General features: G+C 41.3%; 1 protein-coding gene across 6 annotated transcripts in view; it reads left to right on the top strand.

Annotated features, from left to right (window-relative positions):
• LOC147419448 (uncharacterized) overlaps window positions 1–23,627 on the top strand; it is an 89,687-nt gene extending 66,060 nt beyond the window's left edge. For all 6 annotated transcript variants that reach the window (XM_086506299.1, XM_086506304.1, XM_086506302.1 and 3 more), the window contains 18 exons: window positions 5,586–5,660; window positions 5,779–5,884; window positions 5,982–6,055; window positions 6,155–6,244; window positions 7,044–7,109; window positions 7,216–7,280; window positions 7,393–7,480; window positions 7,942–8,031; window positions 8,116–8,200; window positions 8,418–8,550; window positions 8,649–8,721; window positions 9,288–9,365; window positions 9,447–9,580; window positions 9,709–9,814; window positions 9,897–9,955; window positions 21,242–21,332; window positions 21,469–21,577; window positions 23,245–23,627. In XM_086506299.1, coding sequence (XP_086362425.1) covers window positions 5,586–5,660; window positions 5,779–5,884; window positions 5,982–6,055; window positions 6,155–6,244; window positions 7,044–7,109; window positions 7,216–7,280; window positions 7,393–7,480; window positions 7,942–8,031; window positions 8,116–8,200; window positions 8,418–8,550; window positions 8,649–8,721; window positions 9,288–9,365; window positions 9,447–9,580; window positions 9,709–9,814; window positions 9,897–9,955; window positions 21,242–21,332; window positions 21,469–21,577; window positions 23,245–23,501 — 1,779 coding nt within the window. In that variant the 3' untranslated portion in view covers window positions 23,502–23,627. The remainder of the gene's footprint in view (window positions 1–5,585; window positions 5,661–5,778; window positions 5,885–5,981; window positions 6,056–6,154; window positions 6,245–7,043; window positions 7,110–7,215; window positions 7,281–7,392; window positions 7,481–7,941; window positions 8,032–8,115; window positions 8,201–8,417; window positions 8,551–8,648; window positions 8,722–9,287; window positions 9,366–9,446; window positions 9,581–9,708; window positions 9,815–9,896; window positions 9,956–21,241; window positions 21,333–21,468; window positions 21,578–23,244) is intronic.
• Window positions 23,628–23,972: the final 345 nt, after the last annotated feature.

Raw genomic sequence — 23,972 nt, 5'->3', positions numbered from 1 at the left:
AAGATGGTACTGTTGACAGGTACAAAGCAAGGCTTGTGGCAAAAGGCTATGCGCAATAGAAAGGCATAGATTATGATGAAACCTTTGCTCCTACTTCTCGTGCGTCCACAGTTAGATCACTAGTTGCAATTGCTGCTCATCATGGTTGGAAAGTGCATCAGTTGGATATCAAAACTGCTTTTTTGAATGGTGATTTGCAGGAAGAAGTTTATGTAAGTCAACCAAGTGGTTTTGTTGTAAAAGGTCAAGAGCAAAAGGTATGTAGATTGCGTAAAGCTTTGTATGGTCTCAAACAGGCTCCAAGAGCATGGTATGAGAAGATACATACTTATTTGATTGGCCAGGGATTTCAGAATAGTCCAACAGAAAGTACTTTCTATGTCAAAAAGAGAGATGGAGTTCTCATTATGCTAACACTTTATGTGGATGATATGCTTCTTATAGGCAGATGAAATTGAAGCGTTTAAAGATGCTTTGAGAAAAACCTTTGAGATGTCTGATCTTGGTTTGCTACATTATTACTTGGGTATTCAGTTTGTGCAATCAGAGGATGACATATACATGTTGCAAGCAAAATATTTGCATAAAATTTTGGACAAGTTTGGTATGCAAAATTGTAAACCAATCTCTACACCCGTAGAAACTGGATCAAAGTTGAGCATGCACGATGCTGGAGAACCTTTTGATGTACATACTTATGCAGCAGCGGTTGGTTTCTTGATATATTTGGCAGGCAACACTCGTCCAGACATTCAATTTGGGGTTTCATAAGCAAGCAGATTTATGCACAGCCCAGGTATGCATCATTGGCAGGCTGTGAAGCGCATACTTCGTTACCTTTCAGGTACCCCTAATCTTGCCATGTTCTTTCCAAGGGGGGATATGTATGGAAAGCACAGTTCTATGCAGCTTCTTGGTTACAGCGATTCAGATTGGGCTGGTGATTTTGACACACGACATTCCACAAGTGGCAATTGTTTTTTCTTGGAAAATGCATGTATATCTTGGCTAAGCAAGAAGCAACCCACAGTGGCTACATCAACTTGTGAAGCTGAGTACAGGGCAGCTTTCACGGCAACAATTGATTGTGTATGGATACGCAGGTTATTGTCAGATCTTTGTGAGTGTCAACAGGCACCCACTACCATTTTCACTGACAGTCAGAGTGCTATGGCAGTTGCAAGGAATCCAGTATTTCATGCAAGAACAAAGCACATAGAGGTTAACTACCACTATGTCAGGGAAAGGCTAGATGTAGGGGAGATCACACTAACTTACTGTCCTACACAGGATAACATTGCAGATCTATTTACGAAGGCGTTATCATGAGAAAAGTTTGAAGCTTTCCGAAAAGCTTTGGGCTTACTCTCATACACATGATGATCTACTACCTTGTACGGATTCACACTATCACTACAGGAGGGATTTGTAGACATGTAGTAGTGTTAGTGTGTATACGCGCTTCACCAGGGGCACTTTTCTCCCACTGGGTTTTTCCCCCTGGACATCTGGTGTGAAAGGACACCTTATCTCTTAGGGTTTCATATAAGCTTTGTAGCTCTGAGTTTGTATATACTCTATTATTCTAATACAGAGAGATAGACTACAGAGATCTCGTACGCAAGCTCTGTGTCTTCTCCTTCTCCATCTTCTTCCTACTCTGAGTTGCTGTCTTCCTTCTATTTCCTGTTTCATCATCTTCAACACGTCTTCGACACAGAACCGTTGTCAACTTCATCGTTGTCGACAAAAACCCTTAGTACCTCGTCGTCAACTTCATCATCTTTGACATAGACCTCGTCATCAACCTCCCCGTCTTCGACATAGAACCCGCAGTACCTGTCGTCGACATCATCGTCTTTGATATAGAACCTCAGTATCCTTTCAGTGCCTCAGTACCATTAGTATCAGCATTTAGTCATTGTATCAGCATTGTGCAAGAATAAAGAAAGTACCTGCTCTGGCAACAGAGCAAGGGGGCCCTTGAGGATTAGGACCCAACATCCCTGTGTCGTCTCTTTTCTCTCTCTCTTGTCTCTCACTTCTTTCAGTTCAATTCAGTTCTTTCAAGTGAAGTAAAGCGTCCCTTGTGTTTGTGCACGTGCGGATTACTAGATCCGAGCAAAATCCTTATTCTCTTCTGCTGCATCTGACATTGGTATTAGAGCTTTGTATGCGTTGCACCTGACATTGGTATCAGAGCTTTGTGTGCGTTGCACATTATAGCAATGAAGGGTGGGAGTTGCTAATATGTCCGGGGTCGGCCTTCCAAGGTACTTCAAATAAGATTCCAATCGGGACCGGAAGATACTTCAAATAAGATTCCAACAGACTTTGGAAGCGTTGGTTTGCTTTGTTTGCTCTTTGTAGGACTAGTATGCTTTCAGAAAAGCACACCCCTGATGCTCTGACCACTGTCACAAGACGGGCACCACGTGCCAATCGAAAATAACAGACTTTTAGCTTTTCAATAACAATTGAAATTGAAAGAGAGAGAGCACACGCTACACGGAGTGGCGGAATTCCACCCAGAGAGTATTGGCCCCAAACCTTGGCGCCCCTTTCGGCATTTCTTTATATTGCATCAACACAGTACAAGCCAATACTCCATGCTTTGCACCTTTTCCCAGAAGAGTGCCAGAGAATGGGTCCTAGCCTCATATTTAAAGGCCCTTATAGTTTACATGAAAAGCTTTAAACTCAAAAGCAACTTGTTCAAAAGTGCCAAAAATCTACCAGCACGTTTTGCGAAAATTCGTACAACTGCCATGTTATCAACGCAAAATCCGCAAAACCGTACAATTCTGCCACATCAGCATAACCAATGCAAAATCTGGAAATTCGTACAATTATGCCACATCATCAGCTCCATGCGCGTGTGTGTGTGTGGGTCTTGCTTTATTTTATTATCTTGTGTCACTTGGGCCCCATCGGATGGGGTCCATAAGTTGGTAGGAACTTCTATGTCGTCTGCTTATTCTTAGGGTTTAGGCCCCTCAGCCGGGATCTGCACAGTGGCTCCGTTTTTCAGTGGCTTGACACGTCACCAGTTTGTGACACTGAGCCCTCTACACATATTTAAAGGCCCTTGGCCTTGAAAAGCAGTTACATGAAAAGCATTCAAATTCTGAATGCACCTGGCCTTCTAAAAGCAACTAGCTCAAAACATGGGAATTCTATACAGTTGCCACGTCAGCATTGAGCAGCTTAAATCACGGAATACAGGCTGCCACGATAGCAAGCCAGCGTAAAATCCAGAAATCAGTACAATCTGCCATATCATCGGCTTGCAAATTAGCCTATGTGTGTGTGTCTGTGCTGGGTCCAGCTTTATTTTATTGAATTTATGTCACTTGGGCCCCATCGGACGGGGTCCCATAAGTAAACTCTTCTTAGAAAATAGGCCACTCGGCCAATCTTTGCAGGTTGATGAAACTTTTGCTGCTTCTGTTGCTTCTCTTAGGGTTTAGGCCCCTCGGCCGGGATCTATAGGTTGGCTCCATTCTTCAGTGGCTTGAGACGCCAACAATTTGTGACAGGGGTGCCACAGTATGGGGCTATTGGAGTGTAGGGTGGAACTCCACCACTTCATGTTTCGTGTGGATTCTCTCTCTCTCTCTCTCTCTCTCTCTCTCTCTCTCTCTCTCTCTCTCCCTCTCTCTCTCTCTCTCTCTCAATTCAGTTGTTTTGAAGTGCCTAAAGTCTGTTTGGTCTGTTCTTTTCAGTTAGCATGTGGTGCCCTCCCGTTACACTAACCGCCTTTGGGCCTCTCGGCCAGAATGTGAAAGTTAGGCCATGCCACGTCACCAATTTGTGACCGTCCCTATCAGATTTTTCACAAGATGTTGCGGTGCTTTGCTCCTAGCAGGAATCAGTCCCCTGCTTGAAACTCTGCGATTGCTCTCTTGCAAACCCAAAGCGCAACATGACAATTTGCACAACACAACCGTTCCATCCAACCGGTAACAAATAAAGAAATTACTTACATTTTTCTCTTTACTATGTTCATACAAAACTGGCAGTAAAGCAGTTTGTGAGGGCTCTCTATGTTGGCAGCATGGTGCCCCCTACCCTATGTCTCTCAACAAATCTCTTATTCATGCCCAAGCTCCAATAAAAAGAGATTAGGCACTTCTGATTCTCAAAACACATTATTCGATGCAATTGCCCAGAGCCTCCATGAAAAAGGCAAAGATACCACCCTCAGATCTCATGATGAACGGTACAACGGCATATATATATATATATTGCTTCTTTGACTCTGCCTCCTGGCAACGCATTTGGCATATGCAGTCTTCTTGTGATATACCTCCATATCTACTAGTGTCCAATCTCAGAGTTGAGAGGAAGTGTGCGTATGGCCAAAAGCACTCTTTGTACCATTTGAGAGGTGTGTCCTTGTATGTTGGAGGTATGATAAATCCGTCCCAAGGGGTGTGTAGAAAATCAGAAGAGAACTTTTAATGTTGTAGGAACAATCCAAAGAGACCTCAATGATGTATCCAATGAGTCTTGAACTAGAGACTTCTATCTTATAGTGTGTCATTTTTGGCCCTAATGGCTATGAGGGCCTAATCCCTGGACGCTCTGAATCTAATGTCATACTTCCCACTTGTGTGACTAAGATCGAGGAAAGGGCTGTCCTGGCTCTACAAGAGAACTCTCATAGCCTTTACGGACTAGCAGTCATCGTAGACTAAAACATCAAACTGTCATTACTTGTGAATTTGGCAATGGTTAATAAGAAAAATGGGAAACTTCATGATGGAAAGAGCATTGTCTTGTGGGTGACTACCATGGGGCTATACCTTGCACTTTCCTTCAAGGGTGAATCTGGGCTTATCCTGGATTCATCTAGGTATATTTCTTAGTCGTATAGCGGACATGCAGACTTCACATTGTGAAGTTTTCGTCTGAGTTACGACCAGTTGATATTGTGCTAATTCTTTCTATCTTTTGTGGTGCGTATGCCCTATCAACTACCTCATTTTTGTGCTAATTTTTCCGATTTAATGCTTCTTTTAGTGCTGGGCTTCATTATGGCTGAGTCTGCCCTTGATCTCCGGAGTCATGACAGAAACTCAGTACGCTGAACTTTGTGTTGATGTATGCTCATGTGTGTGTGCGTGTGGTGTGTGTTGTGTTGGGGAGCATATGTTAGTACCTAGTTCTACACCAACTATTGGGCACTGACGACGTTAGTGGGGATGTCATGGTATTTAGTCAATATTTTGCATGATGGAGCTGATGGTTATATTGTCTTGTGGGTGACTACCATGGGTCTATACCTTGCACTTTGCTTCAAGGGCGAATCTGGGCTTATCCTGGATTCATCTAGGTATATTGTCTTGTGGCAGTCACAAGTTCCAGTTCAAAACACTTGCCTGTTTACTATTTTTGATGAACATAAGGGCCTAATGGGCATACTTGACCTTGGCAAGTGCATATGTGCTCTCAAATGGTATGTGTCTTTAGAAACTTGTCGTCAATCATTAGTGGAACTTAAATTCAACTTCATGTAAGGACCTTGACCTCTGAGCTAAGATCCCATTGTTCTTCATCTCACAAGTTTGGACACTGTGCAGATAAAAGGAGCAGCAGATGAAGAAGGCGTACTAGTCATCAACCAAAGCTTTTCTTTTGATGTCAAGGATGTTAAGGTCGAGATCGATACAAGTCATACCAAAACCTCACACTGAATGTTCTTGTATTGTTTTGTTACCCAATTGAAATCTTTAGCATAATCCTCTTGAGCCTTTGTGTCGTTTCTTCAACCAGAAATCTGCTTTATTGGTGCAAGTATACAGAACCGGTTTTCTTGGCAATGAACTGCTTGGTCAATGTAAGCATATTTTAGTTTCTGATCTGCTGAAGGACGACGAAGGTGAGAGTTTGCGAAAAGCTCACTGTGTGAAAATGATGCCTGTAGAAAAGAAGAAAAAAAAGAGTCACTTATTCTGTCTATACTGGCTTTCATGCAGAAGGGCTGATTCCTCTCAAGTCAGAGTGGTATGATCTTTACTCAAAAGATGGGGGCACCATATTGCCAGGAAAGGTCTGTTGCTGCTAGTTCATTCATTTGATTATGAAAAGTGCATAGAAAGTGCTCGGTTGTGTTTATCATCATTGATATTCTGGTCTCGCTGTGCTCCAGATCCTGATGCAGATGAATGCTGGAATGGCAAGACCAGAGCAAAAAATACATCTGTTTGTTGGTACTTGGAATGTGGGCAATGCCCAGCCAGTAAGCTGCTTTCCTGCTTTCTTGGAGCTAGCAAGCATCTTAAGAGCCCATAATATTATCTAAAATCCCATTTGTTGTGGGAGAACCAATCTTCCTATTAAGAGTTGCAAAAACATTTGTTTTGAAGTTGTTTGTGAAGTCAATCAGGGGTATTTTGGGAATTTCTTGCCAAATATGAGGGGTATACTGGAATTTTTTGAAATTTGAGGGTAGGTTTTTGAAATTTGAGGGGTAGTTCTTTGTGCTGGCTGAAAACATGGTCAAAGGGGCTGGGCTATAAAGCCACGCTTTTTTGACTCAAATTTTTGAATATTTCCACAAATTACAGGGGCATTATTGTAATTTTCCCTTTGGAAAAATAGGCTATTCCTTGCAAAAGAATTTCATAAAAAAGCGCTGGCTGAACAATATGCTCGATTATCACAAGCTTGAGAAAAGAAGAGGTGGCTATCAGCTGGCAAAGCATTGTCATAAAGATTATACTATGCAAAAATTGGGGCAAATCCATCCCACAATGCACAGCTAACAGACCAATAAGGACAAACCTTGATTGTTAGTCCTCGTCATCACCTTGCATTGGGGCTTCTTGAGGGGAATCCACAGCTGAGATTAGGCATCGCAGATTACGGATCCCACAGTGAACTACTAAATGTACATCAATGCTCGTACTTCATAGAATCACAAAACCTGCATTATATCACCGCGACAAGAATTTAAATCGTGGAGTATGGTAATTTGGTCTACTCTTCTTAAACAAAGTTATCACTGTTGTGTGATTTAAAGTTCTTGGTTTGTGCAGGGCAACAACCTTCCCAACTGGTTCACTGCCACTTCATCATATGACTTGGTAGCCATCGGAGCTCAGGCAGGTTCTCGCCAATGCTTGAATTAAGGAATTTTCCAAATCTTCGTCTACTTGTTCTGCTACTTTTCATTACAGCTACTAATAAAGTTCTTTTCCAATGATCAAGGAGTGTGATTACTCACCCCGTGCGCCACATACGGACTGTGCAAAAGATTGGATAGCCACTTTAAAGTAAGATACTAGAGCATTTTATGCTTCAATAGTAAGGAAATAAATCGATGTTATCGACTGCGTCAAGTACATATCCTCTTAACTAGGGTATATCAATGCTAATGTTGCACAGATCTGCCTTAGGCTCTCAATATAAAGTTGTTCATGGACTTTCAAGAGGTCAGATGCGACTGGTTGTGTTTGTGAACAATGACTCACAGGCAAGTCTGTGTCTTGGAACAATGACTCACATGCAAATCAAACACTATATGTAATACTTCTACCTTTTGTGATAGTATTTGTATACAAGGTAAAGAATTTATGTTTTAAGTTTTTTTGACAAAAAGTTTCTACAAATACCATGATGCAAATGTAAATAAACCCGCTTAAATTTGTCAACCACATTGTTACCCGACTCCCCAAAACTCAAAACTGCCATTTCTGTTTTGCTTGATCCTTAATAGTTACCAAAAACTCCCTGAATCTTCAAAATTTTCCTGTCACCATTTCGATTGTTTCCCCATTTCTCATAACTATGGTTAGGGTTATGGTTAGTTATGGTTAACCAAACTATGGTTATGGTTAACCTTGTATCTAGATAGATAAATTTCGGTTTCTAAAAAACCGAGGAAAGTGCTGAAATGAGGCTTTCAACTTACTCACTTTTTTGTAACCCATGCAGAAAGCCATTTCTGAAGTTCTGAATGGAAGTGAAGCAACCGGAGTTGGACATGTCGTATCGAACAAAGGTGGAATTTGTGTATCCTTAAAGGTGAGAATGTGTATATAGAGACACCAAGCAGCTCTTTTCAATGGCTTGGTAACCGATTTTGACAGAATTTTTGTATGATGTCAGTTTTGGGATACCTCATTGTGCTTCGTAAATTGTCATTTTGCTGCTCATGAAGGGCAACATGAGGCCCGAAACGCAAATTACAGAGGTGGGTTCAACCTTAGTTGATGGGGATGAAATTGAATTTTGTTGATATTTTAGCGTTTTCTTAAGTAATATAAAAGAGAACCATTGTTTCAATAATCACAATTTTGTGCGTTTGTAGTGCATGCAAAGTTAAAGATTGTGCTTTTCAGAGAGGTTTATTCAACAAAGATAAAAGGGATAATGACTATTACTTATCCTTCTTCTTCTTCTCGTGACAGAAATCGTTGGAAATATACGCGTCAGTAATCCTAACACTGATATTTTGAACCAATTCCACCATGTGTTTTGGCTGGGTGACTTGAACTATAGGCTCAATGATGGATTGACAGAGGAAAAGAAACTAACTCCAAAGTAAGACTAAGAAAGGCAAAATTATACACCCATCATAAAACACAAGCTATCCTAAAAAATAATGCAAGGACTTAACCCTGTGTACCTTTTTTCTACAGCGCAGCTACGTGGGATGCAGTAAATGAGAAAATTCGAGAAAACAATTTTGGCGAACTGTTGGAAATGGATGAGGTCTGCCAGATTAAATGCCTTCTGTGGATAATTTTCTAAAGCAATTTTTCAAGAAAACTATTTCTTAAAAGAAAAACTCATTTTCATTCCTATGGCTTTACTCTTGAGAAGTTCATTAATAAGCTAGATTCCTAGATTCATTGATAAGCGAGAAGCTGTATGAAAGTACGAAAGATCTTCCTAGATTCATTATTAAGCTAGGAGCTATATATGAAAATAGGAAAAATCAAAAGAAAAGATGAAAGGAATGAAGATAAAATCTCAGCTGGTACACATCTTCCATCGCTAATGTATTAACCCTAGGCCTAAAACTTCAAGAATCCCTATCCACTTGCATGCATATGTAAACCTAGCCTTCTTCATGCTCTAAATTCAATCAAAGTGCAAATTTCATGCATCTTGTCATGTCCCTCCCCCTTCCTCTCCTTTTCCTATGACGTATGAAATCCGGCGTATGGTATTTTCAAGGGGTCTGAATCATACTCGGTCTTACTTTCATGCCCGTACGTATATGTCGTATGATTGGCGTATGAGAAACTTGTGCTTGCTGTCCTGATTTGAATCAGCTTCATCGAGAACAAAAAGCAAAGAAAGCCCTAGTTGCATTCAAAGAAGGCAAAATAACATTTCCACCAACATTCAAGGTATTGGTCTCACTTCTTTATTGGATTAGCTTGAAGTCTTATTCTCATGTGACTGAAGAATTGCAATTGTCGTGACCACAGATGAAGAGAGATGCAGAAGATGCTTACGAGCGAAAACGGTTACCAGCATGGTGTGATAGAGTCTTGTGGTCATCACTTCCAGGGTGTGAAGTCGAGCAGCTTTCATATTCATCGGTTCCCAGCATAACAACAAGGTATGCACATTCACAACCTTTTCTCTGATGTGTTCTCAATCTTTCCCGTTGCTAACAAGCTATCACACAATTTAGGGTTGAGGGTTTAGGATTTAGAATACTCTGATGTAACATTTTTTGAGCCACAGCGATCATAAGCCCGTGGCTGCGACATTTGCATTAACAGCCTGTGCTTTGCCTTGCAATCCTAAGGAGGATGTGGAAGAGGATGACATGAGGTGCTGGCATGTTCGGGTAAGTGTATCAATTACCTTTTGCAACAGGAGCAGATGTTGTTTGAGAGTAAATTTTTTTTTTTTTTCTTGACTCAATTCAGTTCACAGCTCTTCGAGCAAAGAATCTACGTGCATCCGACTTCAGCGGCTCTTCTGATCCGTGAGTTTATCACCCACTATAGAGTGTAGTGCAATTGACTATGCACAAATGCCAACAGCAAATTGCGTCATTTTTATTTTTTATTTTTTTTAAATTTTGGGGGGGGGGGGGGGGGGGGGGGGGGCTTGGTCTCATTCTGCCAAAACCTGCCTTAAGAAGAGGATATCGTAGGAACAATCCCAAGAGACCTCAAAGATATCTGATGAGTCTTGATTTCAAGACCTGACACTCTAGAGAGAATGAATGTATTTCAAGGGGTACATATCTATTTTAAGAGGAGAAGAGAGAAAGGCAGACAAATCTATTTTAAGGTTTTTCTAGTTCTAGTTTAGATACTCAGGCCCCTCTTTTAAGAAAAAGCACTATTAAGAAGATCCTCTCCTCCCCATCCCCCCCCCCCCCGCGCCAACAAAAGATAAAAATTTGAAGATTGCTTGCAATGGAATGGAATCTGGCGAGATTCCATAGTTGGAAAACCAAGCAAGTAAGTAATGGAGCATTCATTTAAGTAAGACTCATTATGCCTTGTTAAGTCTATTTCAAATATTTTGGCTTCAATAGAAGCAGCAATTTGAAATACTTAAGCCAAGGCTGATGAGTCTTTTTTTTTTGGCCAAACTCACAATAGCGAGTGGAGAGATAAATTAAAAAGAAAAACCAAAAAGTTACAATGACAACCATGCTTCATCCGAGCCATGGCATCTACCGCCACCCACATCCACAGACCACGTACATCAGTTGATAAAGGGCGCCACCCTGAGCCTAAGAGCAAAAAAAGCTTGGGGTTTCCACCAAAGGGATAGCTCTGACACCGCAATCCCCTTGTTGCCACCAGAGGGATAGCTCTGCCACCGCAATCCCCTTGCCCGCCAAGCAACTGGGAAGGAGCATAATTTTGAAAGGAGAACCTACCAGCCACCAAACCCTGGCTCCTGCCAAGAGCCAGCAGCCCAACCAGTCAGTGGGGGTTACTACATCACCAAGATAACACTTTTTTTTTTCTTTTCTTTCTTTTTTACCCGACGAGTACAGGTCGTTGAACCTGAAACATTTACAATATGGCTTATGAGGTCAAGCTTCTGGTCCTGAGTGTCCTGGACCGCAATGTTGGGCATGGAGGTTTCAGTGGTTACTAGAGCCTCAATAACAGGTCCTAGAGCCTCAACAGCAGGTCCTACAGGCAAATCTGGTTTCTCTTGCTTCTCTTCTGACTGGCAGCACGTCTCTTTGATCACCTCCTCGCGAGTCATATCTCGGTCCCTCGTCTTTTCTTCTGGCCTGGTGTCACCGGGCCAGTGGCTTGGCATCCCTAGGTTGTCCTGACCACCAAATTACGGACAGCTTCTGCCTCGGGGCATTCCCTAGCATAATGACCAATCCTGTGACATTTATAGCAGACATTTGGATACTAAGCAAACACCAGCTTTTGCCGAATGCCAAATCTAACCATATTAAGATGCAGATATGTGGGAATGCGCCTGCTTACGTTCCAAAGTATGCAAATCTTCAAATCCAAGCCCGATCTAACCCGCTGTAGCTTCAAAATGAACAACATGCGCCCAACATAGCAGCTATGGAGTTCACTTGGTCATGGAGCCAGCGAGGGAGACTTCTGAGCATGACCCACACCGGATAGAAGTCCATAAACTCTTCGCTTGGGCAGAACTCGGGTGTCCAAGGCATAGCAGAAGCAAAGTGGGAAGTCCCCCTAGATGCCTCGTCTCATAACTAGATCCTTAACAGTTTGCTCAGAGGCACATCCTACTACATAAAAGCCTTTGCCATCGCCGTGAAGTGGTAGATTGTGTTCCTGTTATTTGTTGCCGCTGTCCATAGAAACAGGGGACGGGGGGACGCGGCCCTTTTATGCGGGGACGGGACGGGGGACGCCGGGACGCAGACGGGGACCCGTTTTTGGGACGCGGGGACGTCCCTCACAAGGGACGGGGCAGGGGACGGGTCCCGGGACGCGGGTCCCCGATGACCAACTCGGATGGGACGCGGGCAGGGGACGGGGCTGCAGCCATTCAAATTTCAAAAAAGTTTTAAGTGCCCACTTTTTGGGGGGGGGGGGGGGGGGGGGGGGGGGGGGGGGGGGGGTTCAAATTCAAAAGCACCCTTTTGGGGGGAATTTCAAATTTCAAAATCCCACTTTTGGGGGGCCTTTCAAATTTCAAATTCAAAGTTCAAACCTCCATTTTGGGGGGAGCTCTTTCTACTTAAGAGCACCCACTTCCAAGCCTCAAGGCTCATAGCCTCATAGTATCTACTATCATACCCAAGCCCCAAGACTCAAGGCCACTTCCTTGAAGACTTGAAGTTCCTCTCTCTCTCTCTCTCTCTCTCTCTCTCTCTCTCTCTCTCTCTCTCTCTCTCTCCTTTTAGAAGTCCTTGCTCGTCTGTTTAATCGGGTCATGTGTGAAGGATTACTTGAATCTTGGAAATTATCTACTATCGTACCTATTTTCAAGTCAGGAGATCCTATGATACCCAGGAACTACCGTACCATTATGGTGGGTCACACATTGACCCGACTGTACGCATCCATTCAATAACAAAAACTGAGTAGATGGGCAGAGAATGAGGGCATAAGGGCAACTAGACAAGCTGGATTCAGGAGAGGTTATTCCACTTTAGATCATATTCTTACGCTCAAAGCCATTATTGAGGAAGGAAGAGCAAGCGGGAGAAGGATGTATTGTTGCTTTGTGGATTTTCGCAAAGCTTTTGACACAGTACCAAGGGCCAGATTAATGCACAAAATGCAAGAGTTAGGGGTCCCCAAAGAGATCATATGGGGGATCATGGCCTTATACGGGTCAGTAACTGGTTATGTACGTACTCCAGAAGGGGATTCCGACATTGTTCATTCCACCGTTGGAGTAAAGCAGGGATGCCCACTGTCCCCTACTTTATTTGGTATGTATATAGATGAGGTATCAGATTACATTGATAGAGAGGGTGACAGAGGTGCCCCACTTGCAGGGTCATGGATCCCTTTGTTGTTGTATGCAGATGATATTGTATTGATAGCAGAATCACTAGGTGGAATGCAGAGGCAGTTAGATGCATTACATAAATTTGCGGAGGACAGCGGACTGTTGGTAAATTTGGGTAAAACCAAAGTTATGGTGTTTAACACCACACCGCAATGGGTTAGGAGATCGGCACCTACATTTGCATATGGCCAGGATACAGTAGAGTACACAGATTCATACACATACCTTGGTGTGGTATTTACAGGACCGAAGTTTACTCTTAAGAAAGCGGCAAATGCTAGATTGTCCAGAGCCTTTGCGGCCTTGGGAGGGTTGGAGAGGATGTGTTCACAGTTTCAAGAACCACGAACAAAACTTTGGCTCTTTGATACTGTGGTGGCTTCGGCTATGCTTTATGGGGTCCAGATTTGGGGATCATCTGTGGATCAGGATAATTGGAAGTCAATGGAGAGACCTTTGGTATCTATGATTTCCCGAATGATTAGAGCCAAGGCCTCCGTACCACACGCGATTATCCGAGCAGAACTAGCTGCCCCTCCGATAGAAATTGAAGCTCTTACCAGATCAGTGTCCTTTATACATGGTTTATGGGATACAAATAATTGCCGATATACTAGATTGGCCCTCGAATCCTCTCGACAATTAGCAATGAAAGGAGATACATCATGCTGGTATGCGCAACTGTCCTCGTGGTTTCAGAGACACGGGTTCAGTATGGAAAGATTACCCCCCTTCCAATACTCTCTTGAGGCTCCATCACTGGCAATCACACGAGCGGAGATTAATAAAATCATCCGCCAAGATCTTATACAGTTGGACACTAAGAGGACATGGGTAGACCCTACACAAGAATTGGGCACGAAGATGGCCGACTACAAAGAAAACTTCTTACAGTTATCTGAAGATGGTTTTGTGATTCGCCCGAGCTACATGGATACCCAGTTGTCTCATGCTTTGAGATGTGCTATTGGTCAGATTTGTACATCCTCACACCAGCTGGAAATTGAATTTGGCAGATTTAGGGGAATCCCACCTGAGAACAGAATTTGCAAGTTATGCGGAATGGAGCCGGAGACAGAATTACACTACATATGCCATTGCACCGTATACTATGAGATACGTAGGCGTTTCCATTGCCTATTTAAAGAAGGCTTTGGACCTCTAGATAGAGTCACGCAATACCAAGATCAAAGGTGCTTAGGCTTGTACCTACTGGAACTACATCGGCACAGGGATAATCTAATGAGAAGACAAAGAGCACTACAGTCTCAGAGGTAGATCACAGATTTCTTCGGATCAAGAGAAGCAGGAATGGAAGGAGAAGCAAGAGGCCAACAGCAAGCACAAAGGAGTACCCACATTCATACCAAAGGCACCCTCATTGACAGGGCGATTGAGCTTAGGAAATCGGGACGACCACGACCAAGATGCAGAAGCACACTTCATCGGAGGAGACTACAACAAAGGATTAGAAGTATTCTAGCCAGACACCAAGAATGCTCCTAAGCAATTTATCTAATACTTTGTATTTAGTTTTTCGCATTTATTTTCACACTATCACATTTTTCAGACATTGTAACAGATTCACCACTTTTGTATCAGTTTGGTCTCATAGGTCACTCTGGCCTTTTGAAGACGTTAATATAACATTTCATTTCATTTCATTTCTCCCATCAAGCTTTCTCCTACTCCTCTTTCCTTCTCTTCAACCCTTCTCTAATATCTATCATCAATGGCATCTCAAGATGGATCCCAAGCTTCTCTAAGCCCTCCTCTGGATGCTAAACTGTACTTATCCACTCTTCACTTGTATATCATTATGTTTTGCCCCTTGGCGAGGATCATTGATGCTTGATCACCACACAATGGTGTACTGTGTCGCGCACGCCGCACGCCCTTTGTTATATTTTGGTGTTATGTAATATGAATGCAAAAACCACTTTTTCTTTGCAATCTTGTGCTCTAAGTGTTCACTATTGTCTCAATATTAAATTTGCAAAGAATTCATGTTTTTTAAAGTGCGTCCCCTGTCGCGTCCCCCGTCCCCTGTTTTGCCACGTCCCCATCCCCGGGACCCGCCACGTCCCCCAGACCCGTCCTTGTCCCCATGTGACTATGCCGTTGTCGCCCACTCCCACAAGCCTTGAGATGACATATGTCGGCCCATAAAATAAAGCACGACCGAGTGAGCGCAGCATGTCTCTAGACTCCTGGATTGAACTCTGCCTGCAACACGTATCCATCTTCAGCCTTATGGTGACTATGCTTCATCGCCCTGTGTAGAATTTCCTTTGCTAGCGTGCGACTGCCAAAGGAATCGGGTTTTAAGATCCTTTTTTGGACTCGAAGCGTCTGCGTAAGATTCAAAAGCCCTTTTCTTCCCTCCACTGTGAAAAAAAACTCTGCATCCATGTTTAGGTGTGATCCGGTAGAAGTGCACCAGCGAAGGCATAATGAGTCTTGATAAGATGAATGTAGAAAAGGCTCATCTAAAAAGAAATGGTGGAGAGATAGTTGCAGTGTATGTATTCTCTGGCATAGAGCAGGTTCCCCCCAACTTGTAAACCAGTTGAAGCAATATAAAGAAATACCAAAAGGGGCGCTAGGGTTTTGGGGCTAGTGCACTCTGGGGCCACTTCACGTCTCGTGTGGATGCTTCGAATGTTACCAGATGGGACACACCTATATATGTTCTAATGAAAGGGATAAGACTCTAGAGCAACCTCCTTCTAAGAAAGCCAAAATGTAGGAGGACTTGTTCTCGACATTTGTGGCATCCCTATATTCGATGGTTCCAAAGAATTATGCAGAGCATTTGGAAAGATCAATGGCTTCAAGGCAATTATATTATTCGAATTTGGAACCATTGAGAATTTCATCCATCCTAAGTCCTCCAAGCAAATGGACTTTTAACACAATGAGTTTGCTAGAGAACTCGAGGTCGAGTCAGCCATAAAGCAAACTCATAAAATTGTATCACTCAATGGTGCTCTTCCCATCGCCATCCAAGGGTACCACGACACGACAAAGTTTCACATCTTGATATTAGGGCATTGTGACGCTCTTATGGGGATGTCATGGCACGACAAGAACAATGCTACCATTCACATAAGCAACCAAACCATCACTTTGGAGGAGAATGGAAAGTCGAACTCGAAGTTCGATTGATCAAGATAAACTCATAATGATTTTAATATTGCTTTATGGTTAGATACTTTTTGAACTATGTTTTAGAATGCAGTTTATAATTTGTTTGCAACCTAATTTATTTGTTTCGAACTTGTCTTGGTGCCGATTTAGTTTGCTTGATTCTAGTTTTGATGTTGGTTTCAATGGTATTTTGGAAAACCTATGTTTGTTAGCTGAGTTATTTAGTTGTACTTGCCTTGCGAATAACTCAGCTAACAATAGGAAAAATTTAAGAATTATAATACGTTTTTGTAATCTAGTTGCCTCAAAATTTCAAAGCTATTGTTTACGACGTAGAAAACCAAGGAAGAAAAGACCGATTTGATGCTTTTGAATGAAATGACCCATTTACAAACCATAAAACAAAAGAGAATTCAATGGTTTCACATCAAATGTATGCCTTACTCTCCTTTCCTATGCCTTGTTTTAGAAAGCCAAGAAGAGTAGCCCCTATGCCTTTTAATTGTTCAATTGCCTAAAGAGTGTCTAGTTTTTAGGGTCAAGTAAAAACCATAAGCACCAGACCAACGCCAATAGGCTCAAAAGTCATTTCAACGTAAGGATGAAAACAAGTCTCAAGCACATTAAAAGGAAAAAAACATATCTCAAGTTGATTTGCGATTAGTATGTGTTATTATATGGGCACCACATTGAAAAAAGAGAAAATCAAATATGCCTTGTGGAGATCTCAATTGGAGGCGGGGACACAAGGGCCCAAGGGAGTTGCTTCTCTCTCTCTCTCTCTCTCTCTCTCTCTCTCGTTATGCCATTTCCCTCTTGAAGAACAGGTCTTGAGTTCAACTCTCCTCGTCGGCTAGATCTTTAAGGTCTCTTGGGATAGCTTCCTACGACGTTAAAATACTCCTCTCTCTCTCTCTCTCTCTCTCTCTCTCTCTCTCTCATGGTGCGCACATGTAGGTGGTCGTTGAAGAACGATAAAGAGCAGCCACCTCAGCTTGGCCCCCCCCACGCCCTTGCACATAGGCAACGGATGTGGCGCTGGTCGCACCGCAATGAAAGGCCCCCCCTTCATCACGTTCACTACATCGAGCAACGTTCACAACACGGGAAGAGCATTGAACTCATGGCGGCCCTGCAAAAGCTGCAAAATGCTTGCGTGGAGATGGCTGAGCTCTTCCCTCCCTGCACCAAGCTCATCAGTCCCAGCTCGAGTGAACGGTCGGGGACCAACTTGTATCGAGTGCGCAAACTCCAGATGGGTGGCTTCTGTTTCTCGCCCTGAACGTGTCATGTGCGCTTCACATTCATATCTCTCTCTCTCTCTCTCTCTCTCTCTCGCTTGAATATCAGGTCTTGAGTTCAACTCTTGTCGGATAGATCTTTGAGGTCTCTCTTGAATAACATGTCTTGAGTTCGACGCTTGTCGGATAAATCTTCTTCTCCTTTTCCTTCTCCTTCTTCTCTCTCTCTCTCTCTCTCTCTCTCTCTCTCTCTCTCTCCCCCATGTGCACTCGTGCGCAAGCGGTGGGTGCAGGCCGGAGCGCGCAGCTCTCTCTCTCTCTCTCTCTCTCTCTCTCTCTCTCTGTGCGTCGTCCAGGGCAGCTGAGGGAGCCCTTTTTCTCTGTCATAGGTGATGGGCAGTGTGGGAGCAGGGCAGGACGACCTCGAGCACCGACGATGAGGGCAAAGGGCGATGGGGGCAGCAGGCAGTGGATCGCGCGAGCAGAGGAGCCTAAGGCTTGCCTTGTGGATTTTTTCTTTTTAATGTGGGGGGGGGGGGAGGCATCTCATTGCGATTGTCAAAGAAACCATAATTTGGTTGCTCTTAAATCGAAAAACATAAGAGAATTGAAGCTACAGAGAGACAATAAGCATTCTACAAAGAAACAATTCTTAATATATAGAATGTCAATGTGCAACACAGGAACAATGGCATGGGCTTGCTCAAACTCAATAGCTGACGTGAGGATCGCATGTCTACTTTTGACGCAAGATGGTAGCAAGTTTACTAGGAAATCCTAACTGTACACAAAAAATCAAAGCACTTGTCCGAGACATTCGTTTAAGGGTTTTTAGAAATCAGTTTCCTACGACGTTAAAACTCTCCTCTTCTTGGGTGTGTGTGGGGGATAAAAAGAGGGAAATGGTATAATCTATCTATCACCCAAGCGTTGTAGATTGGTTAAGCCATTTCCCTCTTGAATAATAGGTCTTGAGTTCAACTCTTGGTCGGCTAGATCTTTAAGGTCTCTTGGGATAGTTTCCTACGACATTAAAACTCTCTTCTTCTTCTATACACACACTTCATCACAAATCGATTCACCCCTTTCAAAATTCCATTTGTTAACTCCTTCTACAAATATAATTCTACCTAACTCTTTGAAATTAAAAAAACCGTCCTAATGAACTTGCACATTTCAAAGTGGACCCTCTAGTAGGTACTAATCAAAAGATCAGTCCATTATAGAGACGAAAGTACACGTAATGATTAATCAATCATGAATTTTGGTGATAACTATTTTTGGCAGCCTATGCAATAGGGACAAGTAAGCACCTTGGGTGCGTGTCAAAATATGTTTGATCAGTTTATATTTCATAAATACATAAAAGGTCATTAGAAATTTCCCCAATTGAGAGAGAAAAAAATTCATCATAGATAATCAAAGATGGCCCTTCCAAAAATTCATTGCCTTTATTTCACGGAGGTTAGGTTGATATATTAAATCTTATCAAGATCTCAACATACAATGCACTTGGATAACCTCTTGCTTGCACAGTTTAGTTGTAAACAACAGTGCACTTCAAGATATGGCCGAATGTAGTTGCATCATGGTTTAGAGACTTTTTCTACGTAACTAGACACCCCCAATATATCATGATTTTGGCTGTTGAACACCATTTCAATCAAGGCCATACAAGGGCTCCTATTTTTCATGGGTTAAAGGTAATCCATCTCTATAGCCTTTTTCCATTGGGTAATAAAAAATGACGAATTATTTTACTTGTTCATTAGTGGATGCCTCTTCTTTGAGGTCTTTTGGGATAGCTTCCTACGGCATTAAAACTCTCTCTCTCTCTCTCTCTCTCTCTCTCTCTCTCTCTCTCTCTCTCTGCCTCCACATTCTATTGGTTTCTTCACTCCTTAGGCCCACTGATTCGAAGAGAAGTAAACATATCCCTAGCTCTATTAGGGGGAATTCATTACAGTCACTTATCATTGATCTTGCATTTATTTTCCATTTTGCATTTCTTAAGAGTGCTTCACTTGTGGTAAGTGCCTTCATAATCTTCATCAAAATTTTGCATGCACAAAGTGTTTATTGGTGGAGTCGATTTGCCAATCTCTTTACTTTTTACCTTTGACAAAGTTTACGTAGTTATTGTAATAGATTGTAAGTAGAGCTTAATTCGATCTATAATTGGGATAAAACTCGCCATATTTGTGCACATGATGTTGTGCAACACGCCGTGTTCAATGCACAGTACTATTTACATTCGTTACTATAGCCAAATACTGTTCATTAGAGCGTAAGAATGACAATAGTAAAAGATGTCTTTCACTTATTGAACTAACCTATTGAACTAACCTGGTATTGAAAATTGTAAGTGTCCAATTGGTCAGTACATTAGGCTGTTGTGGAGCTATCTTTCCCTTATCCTTATTATGTGCCAATCTACCAAGCGCGGGCGAAAGAAAAAGAGAAGAAAAATGTGCATTTTCTTTCCAAAATCGTTTATTTATGTAAACCCTTCTAGAAGTTAATTTTGATTTCCAAAATTGTCTACTTATGTAAAGCCTTCAGGAAGGCAGTTTTGGTTTCCAAATGTGCAATTTTTGTGTTTGGTCTATAAAGATTTGAGTGGGAGATATGTCCCATGATTGCAAATCGCAGTGCAGATATGTTTGAATCTCACTTTTGTGGGATACGATTAATCTCACTTATCTGAAGAGAAAATGTGTCTATACACTCATGCTCACATTAAATTTAATGCTTACTTTTATGAAGTGAGAGGATTGAGGGACCAAATAAATGTGCACATTGGATAATATCTCGACTTTGTGGCTACCCTATCGAGCCGAGGTTCATAGTGAATGTGTTGTCCAAATTGAGGTGGTTTGGGGCGTTGTGACACCAAAGAGAAAAAAAATTGGTAATCATATCCACCAAATCACTGTAAAATTGTGCGAAGAAATCAATGTAAGATCATTTTTGTACGAAGAAATTAAAAAAACAAAGGAAAAACTAAAATGTTGTACTATGTGCCCATCCATAATAGAAGCTATTGAACAACTTAGCCACTAAACATTGAGGGTGACTTGTTACAATACTCCATTATCATTTTCAGCTTTACTTAAGTCCATGAAAATTTAAGGTGGCATGTGTTTGTCAATAAAGAATGCTCCATATTGTTTAGGCCAATGGATTGATAGGAATGGCCAATGATAATGTGAAAAGCTTTGTGCTACATGTGGCACTAGTATTGTTGCTAGGAATGGGACCAATGCACACTCAATGGGCATTTGGTAAGTGCAAAAGGGATTCATTCAAAATTTAATGTGCTAGGAATGGGACCAATGCACACTCAATGGGCATTTGGTAAGTGCAAAAGGGATTCATTCAAAATTTGAACTAGCATGTACAAATATTATTCATTCCCTTTACAAGTGTGATGAGATGTAACACAAATGATTGTATGTGTGATAGGTTACGTTAGTGGACTATCATATAGTGTACATTGGCATAAGGAAAAAATTGTTCTAAAGTTGCTTACGGTGACATGAGTGTGTTTACAGGTGCCCTCCTCTGGTAAGGCTTAGGATTGGGCAGTCATCTTTCTTGTCACAACATGAATAATTTTGCTATTTGTAGGAGTTTTGAAGGTAAAATTATCATTCAAAATAACTGTTATCAGTGTCTTTTTGGTTGTATATCTATTGAATTCAAGCTCTAATCTACAACCTAATGTCTTTTTGGTTGTATTTGTATTAATGTCATGCTCAAATCTACAACCTTAAGTTTATCTGTTCTCTTTTACATAGTACATATGCATACAGCAAAAATATAAAAATTAAAAATAGAAAGAATCTACATGGTAGCTTGAACTCATTTCTAATCTAAGAGATTTTGGCAACCAGGTATGTCGAATTTTTTGGACCAAGCCTTTTTCAAGAAGTTAAAACCAAGGTCAAATTTCGCAACTTGAACCCTGTATGGAATCCTTCGAAGGTAAAATTCTTTTTTTGCATGCATTCAATGGAAGCATTAATTTATAATAAGAATTTCGTTTTTTTTAAATGCCTACAAGAAACATGCAATATACATGAGGGGATTAGGTAGCGATAATGAGCGTCAATGATTACAGGATGTTCCAACAATAGTCTTGGACACCTTTGCAGTGCGACGACTAGAAAAAGAGTATATTTTGGTTCGCATTGTCGATTTTGACTACACATCACGAGATGATACGCTCGGTGAGTTTGTGTGTGTGTGTGTGTGTGTGAGAGAGAGAGAGAGAGAGAGAGAGAGAGAGAGAGAGAGTTCCAAACTAGGGTTATCAAGTTTATCCATCATATCAATGATAACAAATAGAAGCTTTGAACAAGATATACAAGTTTGAAGCCATTAATGTCCTATCCTCTTTTCTGTATGCTCAAAATATCCAAAGATTTAGTGAGATATACAATCTATGACTCATGCAAATTTAGATATTCACCAACGCCATCAAAAGCTTAATTCAAATTGAATCTAAAGGGCTATGTATCATCTTGATGTTTAAATTTCAAAATCAATTAGTAATTTGATGTTTAAATCTAAGTACTTAGCATACAGTAAAGAAACAATGATTTAATGGTAGCCACTTAATGCCATCCTTTTTATCTTCAAAGCTACAAAAACACAAGTGCTTAGACCTTTGCCAATGGTGTTCCAAGAAAGTGAAAATTCACTATGGCTTGCATAAGAGGATTGGAAAGGGTGTGACCCACTACTCAATACCCCTCTTTATAGAAATAAAATAGCAAAGCAAATGTCACATATCTGTCACAGAGGCCTACATATACAAAAGTAGATGAGTAGTTAATGTCTCTCTAACTAGAAATAGGAAACAAAAAAGTTTCCATGATTAAGTTGTCATGTAGCACTAATCGTCAACCTTTATCCAATGTTCACGATGGCAAGTTTAATGGATACAATTCTATGTCCACATGTAGAAATCTTAGCATTGGAGAAACAAGAGACGGAGCTTTCATATGCATGAAAGAAAATGCATGCATATCAGAGGCAAGAAAGACAACCTTTCCAATATTAACGGTTATTCAATAAAAATTCGGTAATTGAGAATAAAAATGTATCAGGATTCGTTCATAGGAAATTGAATTAGGTTTATGGTATGCTCTTTGACACTACTTTTAGGAGCATGTAAATATCATAAGTGTAGCCTTAGGATTTTTTCTCAATCAAAACACTTGACACATTCTTTGTCTCACTTGTTTTCTCACTCTAGCCCATGTCCCTTCTTATAAATGGAATTGTTTTCCACTTGAACTGGTCTTAACTTTCTCGTTGTCCATCGGATGCCTATGGTATGCTCTCCTTTGGCTAGTAGCAAAGCATAGTAGTATGTGAAGGTGCCAAGGTGGTTGAACTAAGCTATGCGAATCATAATCAAAGTAGGTTCGCATGCAAAAATATGTCAAACAACTTTGCCTATCAATGTGGCATGTTTTAAATCTTGTAAGGTCACCATGGTAGGTTAAGAGTAAATGTATTTGCACATGTGACTTAACAGACTTTGATGAACTATTTCTGTTAATGTGGCATGTTTCAAATCTTGTCAGGTCACCATGAGAGGTTAAGAGTAAATGTATTAGCGCATGTGACTCATCAGACTTTGATGAGTCAAATGCTCATAGATATACAAGGAGTAAAAACAAGAGTGAACTAGACAAGCTAGTTGGCTGACTGGTAGATTGAAGAAATAGGGAAATGGGAGAGGGAGAATATTATGGATATTAAACTTTTGTGAACCCTTGTTGAATATTTTCTCCTAAAAAGTCTACCCTTTTAAATGCATAAATTTAATCAGACATATATTTCCTAATAAATTTTTGATGTTATTTGTCATGTGGTTTCTTTGAAGGTTATGGTGTGATTCCGCTAGGACATGCTGTTGCTTCATTCAAAGATGAAGGTGCATGCAATTTTCAAGTGGACCTTTCATATCATGGTTGTCCAGCAGGATCTCTTGAAGGTACAATGCAAGTGACGTGGGAAAAGAATGTTACAAAGAGAAAGTTTCGATTGACAAAGAGTTGCATGGAAAGGACGCAATCAATGCGACATCAACTTAAACGGAGTATGTTGTCAAAGCATGTTATATCGGAGAAGATTGCTTAAAGACCACCTTTTCTATCATAAGGAACTCAAAATTGGTTTTCTTGTCAAATGATGTAAATTATGGCAGTAATGAACGCCTGGTGCACAATCTATTATATAAATTTGAAGAGGATGTTTCTTTGGTGTGATTTGTATAGACAAGTTTTGCTTTAACTTTGGCTAGAAGGTTCTTTCTTCAAGGGCTTTGCCTTGGATGCTATCATTATGTTGTAAGAATGGCCTTTGTAAGATATGGAAGTGGAATGTCCTTCATCACACGTTTGAAAATGCTTTTGCTAGAGCCTTAGCCAATGGAATTTGAATACCCTTAGGAGGGTGTCTACTTGCTTTGCGTTTGCTTTCCATTGCATTGATTGTCTTGGTTGGCTTGTCCAAGAATGGTTAACTATAGGAAAGCATAGAGGTATAAATGTTCTAGGTGTATATGAATATTTATGTCTTGAACAAATTGATGATTCAAACTCAATGTTG

The sequence above is a fragment of the Adiantum capillus-veneris genome, chromosome 29 (assembly GCF_014529385.1).
Source record: "Adiantum capillus-veneris isolate H3 chromosome 29, ASM1452938v2, whole genome shotgun sequence".
Taxonomy (NCBI): domain Eukaryota; kingdom Viridiplantae; phylum Streptophyta; class Polypodiopsida; order Polypodiales; family Pteridaceae; genus Adiantum; species Adiantum capillus-veneris.
Note: the sequence above shows the minus strand (reverse complement) of the source record. Positions and strands in the feature narration are given on the sequence as shown.